At 41.6% G+C, this 13118-nt stretch overlaps 1 protein-coding gene across 1 annotated transcript in view; it reads left to right on the top strand.

Moving 5' to 3' along the window:
* The window catches only part of LRP11 (LDL receptor related protein 11), a 44219-nt gene extending 32050 nt beyond the window's left edge, over positions 1 to 12169 (top strand). Inside the window, exons 6-8 of the mRNA XM_088451745.1 lie at positions 677 to 733; positions 2240 to 2332; positions 11922 to 12169. Coding sequence (XP_088307871.1) covers positions 677 to 733; positions 2240 to 2332; positions 11922 to 12076 — 305 coding nt within the window. The 3' untranslated portion in view covers positions 12077 to 12169. The remainder of the gene's footprint in view (positions 1 to 676; positions 734 to 2239; positions 2333 to 11921) is intronic.
* The last annotated feature ends 949 nt before the right edge of the window (positions 12170 to 13118 follow it).

Genomic DNA, 13118 nt, shown 5'->3' with positions numbered 1-13118 from the left:
ACATTATGTTTGGGGCTTGGTGATTAATATATAACATATAGCCCTTCCTGTTGTGGCTAAAGTCTGATACAAATCCCATTAGTTGGTGACTAGTTTAGATTACATAACCCTTTGCTTATGTACAGTTACAATACAAGCAAATTCTCTGGTGGCCAGTGTGCAACATAGGCTCATTCCCTGGTAGCTAGTTTAGTATACAGTGCCTAGTGACTGTAGGCTAGTTTAGTATACAGAGCCCATTGACTGGTCACTAGTTTAGTATACAGAGCCCAATGACTGGTCACTAGTATACAGAGCCCAATGACTGGTCACTAGTTTAGTATACAGAGCCCAATGACTGGTCACTAGTTTAGTATACAGAGCCCAATGACTGGTCACTAGTTTAGTATACAGAGCCCAATGACTGGTCACTAGTTCAGTATACAGAGCCCAATGACTGGTCACAGGTTTAGTATAGAGAGCCCAATGACTGGTTACTAGTTTATAATAGAGATTACATTGCCTGGTAGTTAGCATAGAATACAGAGCACAATACCTGGTAATTATTTGTAATCAATAATAATTTATTTAGGGTTTTATATGGAACAATTGTTTATCACTATAGTCCATATGTCTCTAAGAACAACAATTTACAACATGTCTATATGAAGAAATTTAGATTTTTGTCTTTGTGCAGGATCCATGGAACGACGTCCAACATTGGATCCCAGAGGAGATAAAGAAATAGCATCAGGTAACATGCTAAACTATTACAAATAAATAGTATACTGTATCATTTTATCATATCTCCCAACATTTAGGCAGGCAAAACTGGCATAGTAATTGCTGCCCGAAGCCCTGTGAAACAAATCTTAATTTTACAAAAAACACTCGCCAATCTACCAGACATTGCCACTGCCACCTTATAATAGTAACCATTGGGAGGTATGTGGTATTAGTACTACTGCATCAATTCTAAACACCTATCATGATATTCTCTGTAATTTTCGGTTTTGTATTACAAAAAATGGATGAAATTCAATAAGTTTAAATAAATGCAAAAATATCACTTATCTTGCCTAACTCCTGCCCAGGCAACCCTGTCATACAGGCAATGTCATACAGACAATGCAATTGATAACATCCTGGGCCTGATTCTAAGTTAGATGCAAGTGGAAATACAGATATCATACTGTGCATGCGCCAAAATAAGAAATTGGCGATTATGCATGCGCTGGATCACACTCAGATCGTTAGTGCATATGTATTGGTCTGGGTGGTGTCCTGGCTCTAGGATACTGTTCTAGGCACCCTGCAAACCAAATACAGGAGCTGCTCCCTCAGCCTTGTGTCTGTGATATAAATACATGGCTTACAACACAGAAGAATACACAAAAGAAAACCTATGCATTATGTAAAATGTTATAGGAGTACATATACAAGTCCAATTAAGTTCATCTGAGGAATCTAAATCACTTTAAGAGAAAATGTATTTCACATCAAGTAAATGGTTCCTTAAACACATAAAGGATCAAACACATTGAGGGCGGGATGCATGATGCATCACATTTGGGAGACAATGCATCCTGCCACCCATCACACGCATGCCGGCGTTACGCCGATATGCATGAAGAAACCCACCGCAGCATTCCGAGGCTTAAAAATCGAAAGATAAAAGTGCAAAAGTGTAGTCAGCAAGTGTATGCTGGTAAATGGTTAAATAAATAAATAAAACCAATAAAATAGGTAAATAAAAACCGACACTCTCCAGACCTAAAATGCTGAAGGAGTACGAAGTGATCTATACAGCGATGGCCAAAAGTTTTGAGAATGACAAGTATTGGTGTTCACAAAGTTTGCTGTTTCAGTGTTTTAGACCTTTTTGTCAGATGTTACTATGGTATACCGACGTAAAAAATTACAAGCATTTCATAAGAGTCAAAGGCTTTTATTGACATTTACATTAAGTTTATGCAAAGAGTTAATATTTGCAGTGTTGACCCTTCTTTTTCATGACCTCTGCAATTCGCCCTGGCATGCTGTCAATCAACTTCTGGGACACATACTGACTGATGGCCACTCATTCTTACCTAATCAATGCTTGGAGTTTGTCAGAATTTGGTCCTCACTCAGTGTTTTATTAACATTTATATATATATATATATATATATATATATATATACACACACACACACACATTTATATAATACTGTATTTTCAAACCAGGATTACAAATGTGATGTACTATTATATTTTATAGGCACTGTTTCATCACAAATTGACAAAGATGCTGATACTTTCTTAATCTTAAAACATATTCCAAAAGGAAATGGACACCCTGCACCAGCAACAGGTAATTTTGTGTTTATGTACAATACAGGGCACTTTAAGATTGGTCCAGCATACTTCATACTCCCATCGGCTCATTGAGTAAATACTTATATTACTCCCATGTTGATTTGAGAATCTATACATACATCATTATCTTCCAACAGACCGTGAAAGTACCACCCAAATGGATATTTGATTGCAGACACCAGACTAGAGGGGTTCTAAAATAACCCCATAAGTATGAAGGATATTCTGTATAACAGTTTATATAAAGCAGTTCTCCACCTTAAATACATTTTTAGTAAATCTCCTCCCTTCCGTATAATACAGTCCCTCTCCTTGGATTGCATTACTCAGGGTTCTTAAGTATAGCTGGGATCTCTGATGGTTACTTTTGATGATGCTTAAGTCTCTCTGTAGCAGGATAGAGCAGACAAAGAGGTTCTAAGTGAATTATGAATTCTGGTTTGAAGGGTCTCGTCAATAACCCGCATCTGGCTCTCATCAGCAATGCATTGGACAGAGCCATGTAGTGACTAAGGTGATCAGAAGAGGTCCAATCTAATGTGCGTGAAAGTATATTGATTAATATATCACACTCACATAAGTAATAATGGAGGCATATAATATATACATTACTTTAAAATTGAAAGACTCTGTAAGGAAAATAACTATACTATACTGTAATAAGCAGGTCCGGCTCCAGGTCTAGTAGCGTTTCTCAGTAAATATTCTTGTAAGGGGCTATTGTAATGAAATTTTCAACAAATGTCAGCAACAACCAATGCAATCCACACATGTAAAGAAATCAAACAATAGATGTCCATAAATTAAGTTACGTGTAATAATGTGGCATAACACAGGGAAAATGTATTGAACACATGAAGAAAGAGAGGTGGAAATAGGCATGGAAAGCCAAGACACCAGCTGAAATCTATCAGTAATTAGAAAGCAACCCTACCCCTTGTCATTACAAATTAATGTAAACTGGTTCAGTCCCAATTGATGGCCTATAAAAGGTGTCTTATTATCAAGGTGTCACACAAGAAACATCTCATGATGGGTAAAAGCAAAGAGCTCTCTCAAGAACTTTGCAACCTTATTGTTGCAAAACATACTGATGGCATTGGTTACAGAAGGATTTCTAAACTTCTGAATGTTCCAGTGAGCACTGTTGGGGCCATAATCCGGAAGTGGAAAGATCATCATTTCACCATAAACCAGCCACGACCAGGTGCTCCTCTTAAGATTTCTGACAGATGAGTGAAAAGAATTATCAGAAGAGTTGTCCAAGAGTCAAGGACCACTTGTGGAGAGCTTCAGAAAGACCTGGAAATAGCAGGTACAATTGTTTCAAAGAAAAAACAAGTAATGCTCTCAACCGCCATGGCCTGTATGCATGCTCACCACGCAGGACTCCATTGCTGAAGAAAAAGCATTTTGAAGCTTGTTTAAAGTTTGCTGCACAGCATTTGGACAAGCCTGTAAATCCTTGGAGAATATAGTCTGGTCAGATGAGACCAAAATTTAACTCTTTGGATGCCATAATACACACCATGTTCGGAGGAGAAATGGCACTGCACATCACCCCAAAAACTTCATACCAACAGTGAAGTTTGGAGGTGGGAACATCATGGTGTGGGGCTGTTTTTCAGCATACGGTACTGGCATACTTCATATGGCTGCCATCTACCAGGATGCTGAAAATGAAACGAGGGTGGACATTTCAGCAAGACAATTATCCCAAACACACAGTCAAGTACCCTCTCAATTGGTTTCAGAGAAAGAAAATAAAGCTTCTAGAATGGCCCAGCCAATCACCTGACTTGAATCCAATTTCTATGGAGTTCATAGAAGAGGCCCATGGAACCTTCAAGATTTGAAGACTTTTTGTGTGGAAAAATGGGCCAAAATCACACCTGAGCAATGCATGCGACTAGTTTCTCCATACAGGAGCATCTTGAAGTTGTCATTACCAACAAAGGCTTTTGTACAAAGTATTAAATACATTTCAGTAAGCATGTTCAATACTTTATCCCTGTGTCATTTCACATTATTACACATAACTTAATTTATGGACATCTATGTTTTCATTTCTGTGCATGTTTGGATTGCATGGGTTGTTGCTGACATTTGGTGAAAATTACATTACAATTTCCACATTACAAATATATTTACTGAGAAAAATGTTGATGTGTTCAATACTTATTTTACCCGCCGTGTGTGTGTATTATATATATATATATATATATATATATAAAATACAGTGTGTAAATAGAAGCTCCTCCACAACACAAGTGCACACCTCCACATCAGCGGTTGCACACTATGACAGAGTATGATAGGTTTAAAAATAAGGGAGCTGAACGTGTATTCTAAATGAGATAAATGTATGGAGTGAGAAGGATGTTGGAAGCCAGTGAGATTGTTATGGTGATCAAATGGGAAGATTGTGGGCACTGAGTGGGTTGTGGGAGCCACATAACTGCTCAAACCTCAGTTGCATAGACTGCATGTGTGTATTCCAATGAGCACACAATTCTGTGAATTAGCAGCTCCACCATTTTGTGAGTGACAGCAATCTCATTCTGTGAGAATGCTGAATCTGCAGTTAACCACAGGGTGTGATGGCATACCATATCTGTATTGCGCAAGGAACACGTCCATTAAGGCGTCAGCCTTAATGATCGTAATTTAATTGCTTTTCTTTAGTTTGAGTGGCACAAATTCAGTAGGTTTTGTGAAATTTCAGATCATGTCTAAAAAACCTTAATGGGACATGTAAAACCGTAAGGTTTTTTGTCTATGGAATTGTATTGCTTTTTTATAATTTATTAACCATCAGGGTTTTGACGAGCAAACCGGGCCACCTGCAGGACAGAAGGACAACAAATAGGTACACTAACACGGGTGGAGGTGTTTTAAGGGTGCAGAGGGAGAGACGGCTGCAGGGGCAGGCTGCAAGTGTGTGGGGCAGTGACAGCAGTGGAAATGCGGAGCAGTGACAGCAACGGGCGTGCACAGAAAAATCAGCGGGCGACAGAGGGACTCACTGGTGCTGGGCATGCATCTGAGAAAATCAAATCAATAATACACAGATGCATGGACGTATCAGTGAGATCCATCCATGTATTGTTTTAAGAAAATTGAATGTGTAATATAAAAAAAAAAAATTACGTGCCTCTACAGCACAACCAGCATCGGTCTTTGGAGCCCCAGTGCTGGTTGTGCTAAACACAGGGGACAAATGACGTAGGGGTTCCCTGTATTAAGCACAATCAGCACCAGACTAATCAGAGCCAGTCTTGGTTGCCAAAATACAGGGGACGAGCGACGTAGGGGTCCTCTCGAAAAAAAAATGAATTTTCCCATAGAGAAATCCTGAGGGGGCATGGTGTTTAAGGGGCTCCACCTCAAAAGCTATTGAAGGTACAGTGCTGAAATTTGGCATGGGCTGGTAGAACTGTCGCTCGGTGCTGCATGCCAAATTTCAGGGCAAAAACATAAAAAAATGAGGACTTGAGAATAATGTAAATTTCCAACTGTCAGTATTTTCTGACACTCAATTAGGACCACTTTTCTGCTGTCCTCTATGGGGGATTTTTGGGAAGGCATAACTCAGGGTAGGGGGCAAATTTACACTTTGGGTTTGTTTTATTAGGCAGCTATTGTTCCAGGGAAGGTGCTTTTGGGGTTTAAGTAATTGAGAAAGTTATAGTTTTTAAATTATTACCTCTCAAATTGCTAATTATATAGATAGGAAGTTTCAACTTGATGCGCAGCCTCAGTAGGAGCCTCCATCAGGTGTACTCACTGTGGCTTCACTTGGGTGCACCAAGATGGCAGGTCAATGTGGGTGGTAGTGGTGGTGGGCTCGGGGGAAAGGAAGCAGCCGTAAACTGCGGCCGGACCTGGGGGATAGCAGGCGTTAGCTGCGGCTGGAACCCATAGGTGTTAGCGGCGACGGTGGTGCAAGTGGCAGGGCCCAGGGGAAGGTAGCAGCAGACTGATTCAGGCTCAGATCTGAATGATCTGTGATACCTGTATTTAAATAAACACAGAAGCAGGGACGGGTCAGTGAGACCAGTCTGTGCTTCTGTTTAAATAAAAAAAACCTGTGTTAAAAAAAATAAATAAATAAAATGGCGTGGCCCCCTCCTCAAAAACAAGAACCAGCTCCAGGCTTTGGAAAGCCAGTACTGGTTGTGCTAAATACAGGGGACAAATGACGTAGGGTTCCCCCGTATGAAGCACAACCAGCACCAGGCTTTTCAGAACCAGTCCTGGTTGCCAAAATACGGGGGACAAGTGACGTAAGGGTCCCCCGTATTCAGCGCAACCAGCACTGGGCTCTGAGCCAGCCCTGGTTCTGGAAATACAGGGGGAAAAAATGCGTAGGGTCCCCCTGTATTTACCAGAACCAGCACCGGACTCTTTCTAGCAGGGGGGGGGGGGTGACACCACAGCCAGGGGAGCCCTTTCACCGGGCCCCTCAGCCGAAGCATCGCCCCTGACCACTAGTCAGCCCAGGCCGGGGGATCCCTGGGGAGCTGGGGACCCCCCCAATAAATGGGTCCCCCTCTCCAGGGCACCCCAAGCCCGGCTGATAGCCCGGGCAGTCAAGTGTCACCTAGCTGCTCCTTTCTATCTGGATCCAAGTGCCTACAACCTCCACCACCAGCACCTGCATCATCATCAACATCCTTATTCGTGATCGGAAGTAGTCCTGCATCCAATTTCATAAGCATGACTGACTCCTCTCCTATCCGTGGTTCCTCAGAAGGATCATTGAGTGCTACGCCTGTTGCTACTGCTAGGGGGGAACTTCATCCCAGAAAGGGACCAAGAAGACTACTACTAGTAGTAGTTTAAAAAAACAATTGACTGTTAAACAATCCTTTGATAGAGGAAGCAAGTATGACAGCTGTCACCCAGTTGCACAGCGGGTCACTGACGCCATGAACGCTGTGCTAGTATTAGATGGTAAAATAACAGAAGGAGAAAGCGCAAAAGGAGGATGAGGGGGATATTTGTGTCCTACCTGATGCTAATGAGGCTATACGATGATGAGGATGTTGTTTGTGTAAATCAGCCACCAGTGGCAGCAGTTCTTGCTTGTGATAAAAAGAAAGCAATTGTCGTGCCTGGGTATAAGACCAGAAAAACCACGTCTTGGGTGTGGAATTACTTTAACCCACATCCTGACAACAGTTGTGAAGGCATCTGTACCATTTGTGAAGCCAAGTTAGTAGCGGTAGGGACGTTAACCCTCTAGGCACCTCTTCCCTGATACGTCATTTGCAGCAAGTTCATGCAATTTATTTAACAAAATTATAATAATTTCTAAATTAATAACAAGCAGTCCAGTGTTAGCTACTAGCAGTTTTGACCAGCACATGCAATCTCCACCACCAACACCCTCATCATCAACCTCCTCCTTAATAATTGGAGGCAGTCCTTCCAAAATATTGTTTTGTGGGGGCCCAAACAAACCAATCACTTCAGCCACAAAAGTGTCAGTCCTTGTCGCTAAAGTGCTTGGTTTGTTAAACTCTGCATGTCATTTTTAATATCCAACATAAGAGTGGGTGGGAGGGCCCAAGGACAATTCCATCTTACACCTCTTTTCTTTGCATTATGCGCTGTTTGGGGCATTGCTGACTGACATTTTTATAGTTTATTAAACTGCCATCCTGTCTGCCACTGCTGTGTGGTAATGCTTCATAGATATTCTATAATTTTTTAAATTGGCGTGCAGTTGTGACGCTGCTCTCCCGCTTACTTTAGCCAATCCGCTTGCTGCAGCCTTTGGACTATATTGCTGAAAAGTAGTGAAAACAATATTGTGAAGTGGTTTAAACTGACTGGAAATGCCTGAAGTTGTTATTAAGGTTAATAATACTGTAGGAACAAAAAGAGGCCCAAATTATGTGATTTTAGCTGTTTTGAAACCAAAACCTGCAGGGGAAGGTAAAATGGCTGATAACAGAGAACCCTATCTAACTCCCTTCTTATAGTATACACATATCACATTTTCTCTTTCTTCAATTTCCCATCCTCCCTAACCCTAGGCCAACTTTCCAGTGTGACTGGATAATACAGCTCACCAAGAACATCTGCAATCTGGCTGGACCAATTAGCAATATGTAGCCCCTATCTTTGTGTATTAACACCTATTTCCCTATAGATTGTAAGCCTGCGAGCAGGGTCCTGTCTGTCTCTTACAACCCAGTTATGTTCTATTAGTGTTTCAAATTGTAAAGCGCAACGGAATATGCTGCGCTATATAAGAAACGGTTAATAAATAAACTTATCTTGCAGTAACAACAAATATAAACGGAATGATAATGCTTTTGCACTTTTACATATATACTTGTGAATGTTATAAGTAGCATTTGTATATGGCTGCTAGTATTTTAGGTTGAAGTAATCCTGTTAGCTGTTAATCGGTGGCATATCAGTCAGTATCCTCAAGACCCATATATCTTTCCACATCAGATTTTACCCTTAGAACTTAAGTTACTATAAAAGATGTGTCCTCATACACCTATTCTGTTTGCACCATATGAAGCGAGATGCCTGGCACAATTCCAGTGCTGTGCACTTTGGGCCTGATTTAGCAGCGATCTCAATTGCAACCACGTACGCAGATTGAGAGATTGTTTGCCATTGCGCATGCGTATAAGTCACACTGCATTGCGTTCGCACTGCGATTACGTACACACAGGAATTCATCGTAAAGTGAGTGACAGGCTATGAGCGTTTGAGGGTGGTGATAGGGGGAGTGTTTGGAAAAAAGCAGGCCTGCCTGTCCGTTTGAATGCCGTTTCACGGGCGTTGCATACGCAGCTTGAGAGCCCACTGCGTACGAAGAGACGTGCACTGACCTAGTGTAAATGCTGCATTAGTGCTTGATGTGCGTCGATGGTAACGATGTTTACACAGCATTAGCGATCACTGCTGAATCAGGGCCTTTGTCCTTAAGTTTGGCACTTTTTCCTCAATTTGCATCTAAGTTTGCATATGGTATACTAGGTACTTAAGATTAGCTTTTCTGTCACAAAGGAATTAGAGTCAAGTCGCAGATTAAGCATAATGGTGCATGGCACAGGCACTTGTTTTGGAACCAGTTGTTGCCTTTTTACACATACTAAATGCCCTTAGTTTTTGCTACGTTTTTAACAACTTTGTGTCCAACTTTGCTTATAGTCTACTAAATACATAGGACTAGTATTTCTGTAGCAACAGAATTTGTATAAAGGCTTAGATAAAGCATAACAATACATGGCACGGGTCGCTTGTATCGGACCTGTCTTTTGCCTTTTTTATGCTGGATTGTGTCCTTTTTCCTTACTTTTGCATTTTAACTCACTTATAGTGTACAAGGGGCCTGATTCATTACGGATCGCAACTGCGATTGCAATAGCGATTACGCATGCAGTCTCATTGCGATAGTATGCTAATCCATTGCTATCGCTATGCCATCGCAGCATAACATAAGGATGTCTACTTTACCTTACACACATCCGTAATGTTTAGCAAGACTGCAAAACCATCGGTAACCTAGAGTACAATCGAAGCCTCACGCACACTTGCACAAGATCTGACATTACTCAGGAATTGCTAACTTCATCGCACGCTGTGAGTATTCAAACTGCGTATGGCATCGCAGTGGATAATTTATGCACGCCAATGCAACGGCGTTCAAATGCACTGGCTCAATCCCCCTGTCACCTCCCACAAATGGCACTTCCTGTCAATCACTCTGTGAAGGGTCGGCGTAGTCACTGAGATTGCAGTGGGTAAATAGCTCACGCACCCTGCGATGCATACGTTTGCGCAGAACGCAACAATCAGCCAATTGCGTGCAGAATCGCAGTTGCAATCGGTAATGAATTAGGCCCAAGGTATTAAGGATTTGTGTTTTGTCACGGCTAAGTCGCAAAGTCCGTGGCGATTGGAGGATGGTTTATGTGGACACATCTGTATAGTGATAGTTACATCCCTGAAATCAGAGACACCAAAGTCTGGGTTCCTATTCTTCTAGATGTCATGGTTGACAATGTTATTTGTGCACAGTTGTTTAGCTTGGCAGTAATTGCTGTTGCTCAGTATGTAAATCGATAACCATTACTGTTGAAACATGTTGTTAAATGCTTCTGTTTTTGAACCATTACTTTCACCTGATAGTGTGATGTGACATTATCGCCAGACACGGCAAAGGCCAGTATTATTATTTAAGAAACAAATCTTTAGTTTTAAGATTCCACTACAAATTATATTTAGTTTTTTGCACATGAATTTATGTGGATGTTTTCATATCACTAATGGCAGACAGAAGTTACAGATGCATCCTCATACACCAAGCTTCACTACGCCATGTAGCGCGAGCGAGCTGCGCCAACCAGTGTAGCACAGTGACTTTTCTTTAAATTTGTCTTATTCGCATTGCAAATGCAGCGAAACACCACTCAGTCTGTACCAGAGACACCAGGCTGCGACTTTAACCGCACAGGAAATAGTTTTAAATGTGTACAAGGTTACAGATCAAGCACAACAGAATTGAAAAAGCATGAAAAAGCCGTGTCCACTGCATCGTAGCACTGTGTATACAGATTCAGACTCATTCGCACACAGATATACTAGTGTTGCATATCAAATTAATCAGTGTAGTCTAATTAAGTGGTTTTGTCGCTTCAGATTACAACTAAAATGCACAATCTAGCGACAAAGACGCTAGATTGTCACATGGGACTTGGCGCACAGCAAAGGGCTGTTTGGTGCGATTGTTGCGTATGAGGACAACTGCAAAAAAAATGTTGACATATCAATGCATGATATTTGAAATAACTTCAAAGGCAGTGATATCCGAAATTAAATAGTCTTACCGTCATAGACATGTTCACTTTAATTATTAATATATTGCTATGGAAACTGGGAAAATGTATTGCGATAGACCACACTACTATTCTACATGCCTAATATATACCTTAGTTAAGTGTTTGCTTTGTTTTACTGTTCAGCCAGTAAAGAAGTGCAGGAAAGATTTAATAAAATCAACTGTGCCTGCCACCAAGTAATTTAAGAATCGGGTTACTAACAAAATGCAATGATATTAAGATACCAAAATTATTTTAATTTTCATAGCCTTAATCATACTTGCCTGCCCTCCCGATTCATCCGGGAGCCTCCCAAAAATCGGGACGCTCATGGCCCCCCGGAAAGGTAGGCAAGCCTCCCGGCGGCCGCCAACCCCTCCCCTTGGTAATCTTGGCATTGTGTAGCGGGGGCAAAATGACATGACTGTGTGGCCATGCCCCTCCGCTCCACCCACAAATACCGGTAATCTGTCCGGCCCTGCATCCTTGTGCTGGCCACGCCCCTTGTTATGCCAAACTGGCTGCTCCTTCCCGGAAGGGGCAGCCAGAATATCGGCAACCCTGGCATTAATATAATAAGTATTATGTAAAATAAAATCTGTGTTGTAAAATAAATTTTGAGCTAAAAATGTAATTAAAATATATTTTTTTTAGGTCTGAATTCTAGAGCTATAAGTTCCTATATGTGTACCTGTGTATATCTAACGCAATGCTCTTTGTGTTTGGTTACAGGAGCTGTCTTGCCACTTGCCCTTGGTTTGGCAATCACTGCGCTGCTGCTTTTGATGATAGTTTGCCGTCTCCAGTTTGTGAAACAGAAGATGAAGAAAGCTCATTTATTAGCTTCAGAAGAGTCAGACTATCTCATTAATGGCATGTATATGTAGCAGTATATGAAGCAACATCCCTGCGTTCTTTTCCAGAACCGAACTGTATATTACATTCTTACAGTGATTATTAAATGTTTCCCCAACCTCTGACATGTTTCATATCTTACTTTCCTACATTCTTACATAGTACACATAAAAAGGTATTTATTCAAACCATTTTTATAGCTGATTAATTAAAAATGTTCAGGAGTGTCACATAACTCTAGTTACAGATCAAAAAAATATTTGTTTGCAAACAAATTCACTCCCTTTGTTTTACTGCGCCGTAGAAGCACATTTACAGTAACTACAATTACAGTTGTGCATATAGGACCTCATTCAGAGTCTCTCGCTAGCACTGTGCGCTCGCAAGCGGCCCAATGGTTTGCGTGCACGAACTACTCTGTGCGACCGCAGGCTGCTCGTTCGCCCAGCAAAGACAGCCCAGTGAAATGTGTGACAGGAGAGGCCGTTTGTGGCTGGTAACAGGGGCAGGACACTAATAACGGGGGAGTGGAGGTGCGAACGCAGGCGTTCCTGAGTGTTTCAACGCCGTTTTAGAGGCGTGCATAATTAACACGCAGCGTCAAAGTACACGTCACATGCCTGATTTTTTTACAGTGCTTGCGGTAGGGTAAGGCAACCACAACCGCTGCGATCGCTTCCGATTGTTCTCGATGTACCAATGTTTTAATACACTTCCTGGAGATGACGTGTGCTGGTGGGCGGCTCTGCCTGTGCGATTGGGCGTACGCTGGCCGCTCGCTAAGACATGGTGGGCGTGCTTATGCCTTGGCGAGCGATCGGTTCCCGTGGCGTCACTTTGACAAATTTGCATACGCTGGGGGCGAGCGATCGCATCTAGCGAGAGACTCTGACTGAGGTCCTTAGTTTGATAAGTCTCTCCCAGCTTGCACTACTGTGCTTTTTACCTTTATTTAAAATATTGCTTGAGTTTCATTAGGTCGGATGGGGAATATTGTGAATAGTAATTTTCAAATCATTCCACATAATAAGTGTGGCTATTTAATTACAAGACTACTGCTATACAGATGTGTCC

The sequence above is a fragment of the Taudactylus pleione genome, unplaced genomic scaffold (assembly GCF_031769625.1).
Source record: "Taudactylus pleione unplaced genomic scaffold, aTauple2 ptg000006l, whole genome shotgun sequence".
In the NCBI taxonomy this organism is placed as follows: Eukaryota; Metazoa; Chordata; class Amphibia; order Anura; family Myobatrachidae; genus Taudactylus; species Taudactylus pleione.
Note: the sequence above shows the minus strand (reverse complement) of the source record. Positions and strands in the feature narration are given on the sequence as shown.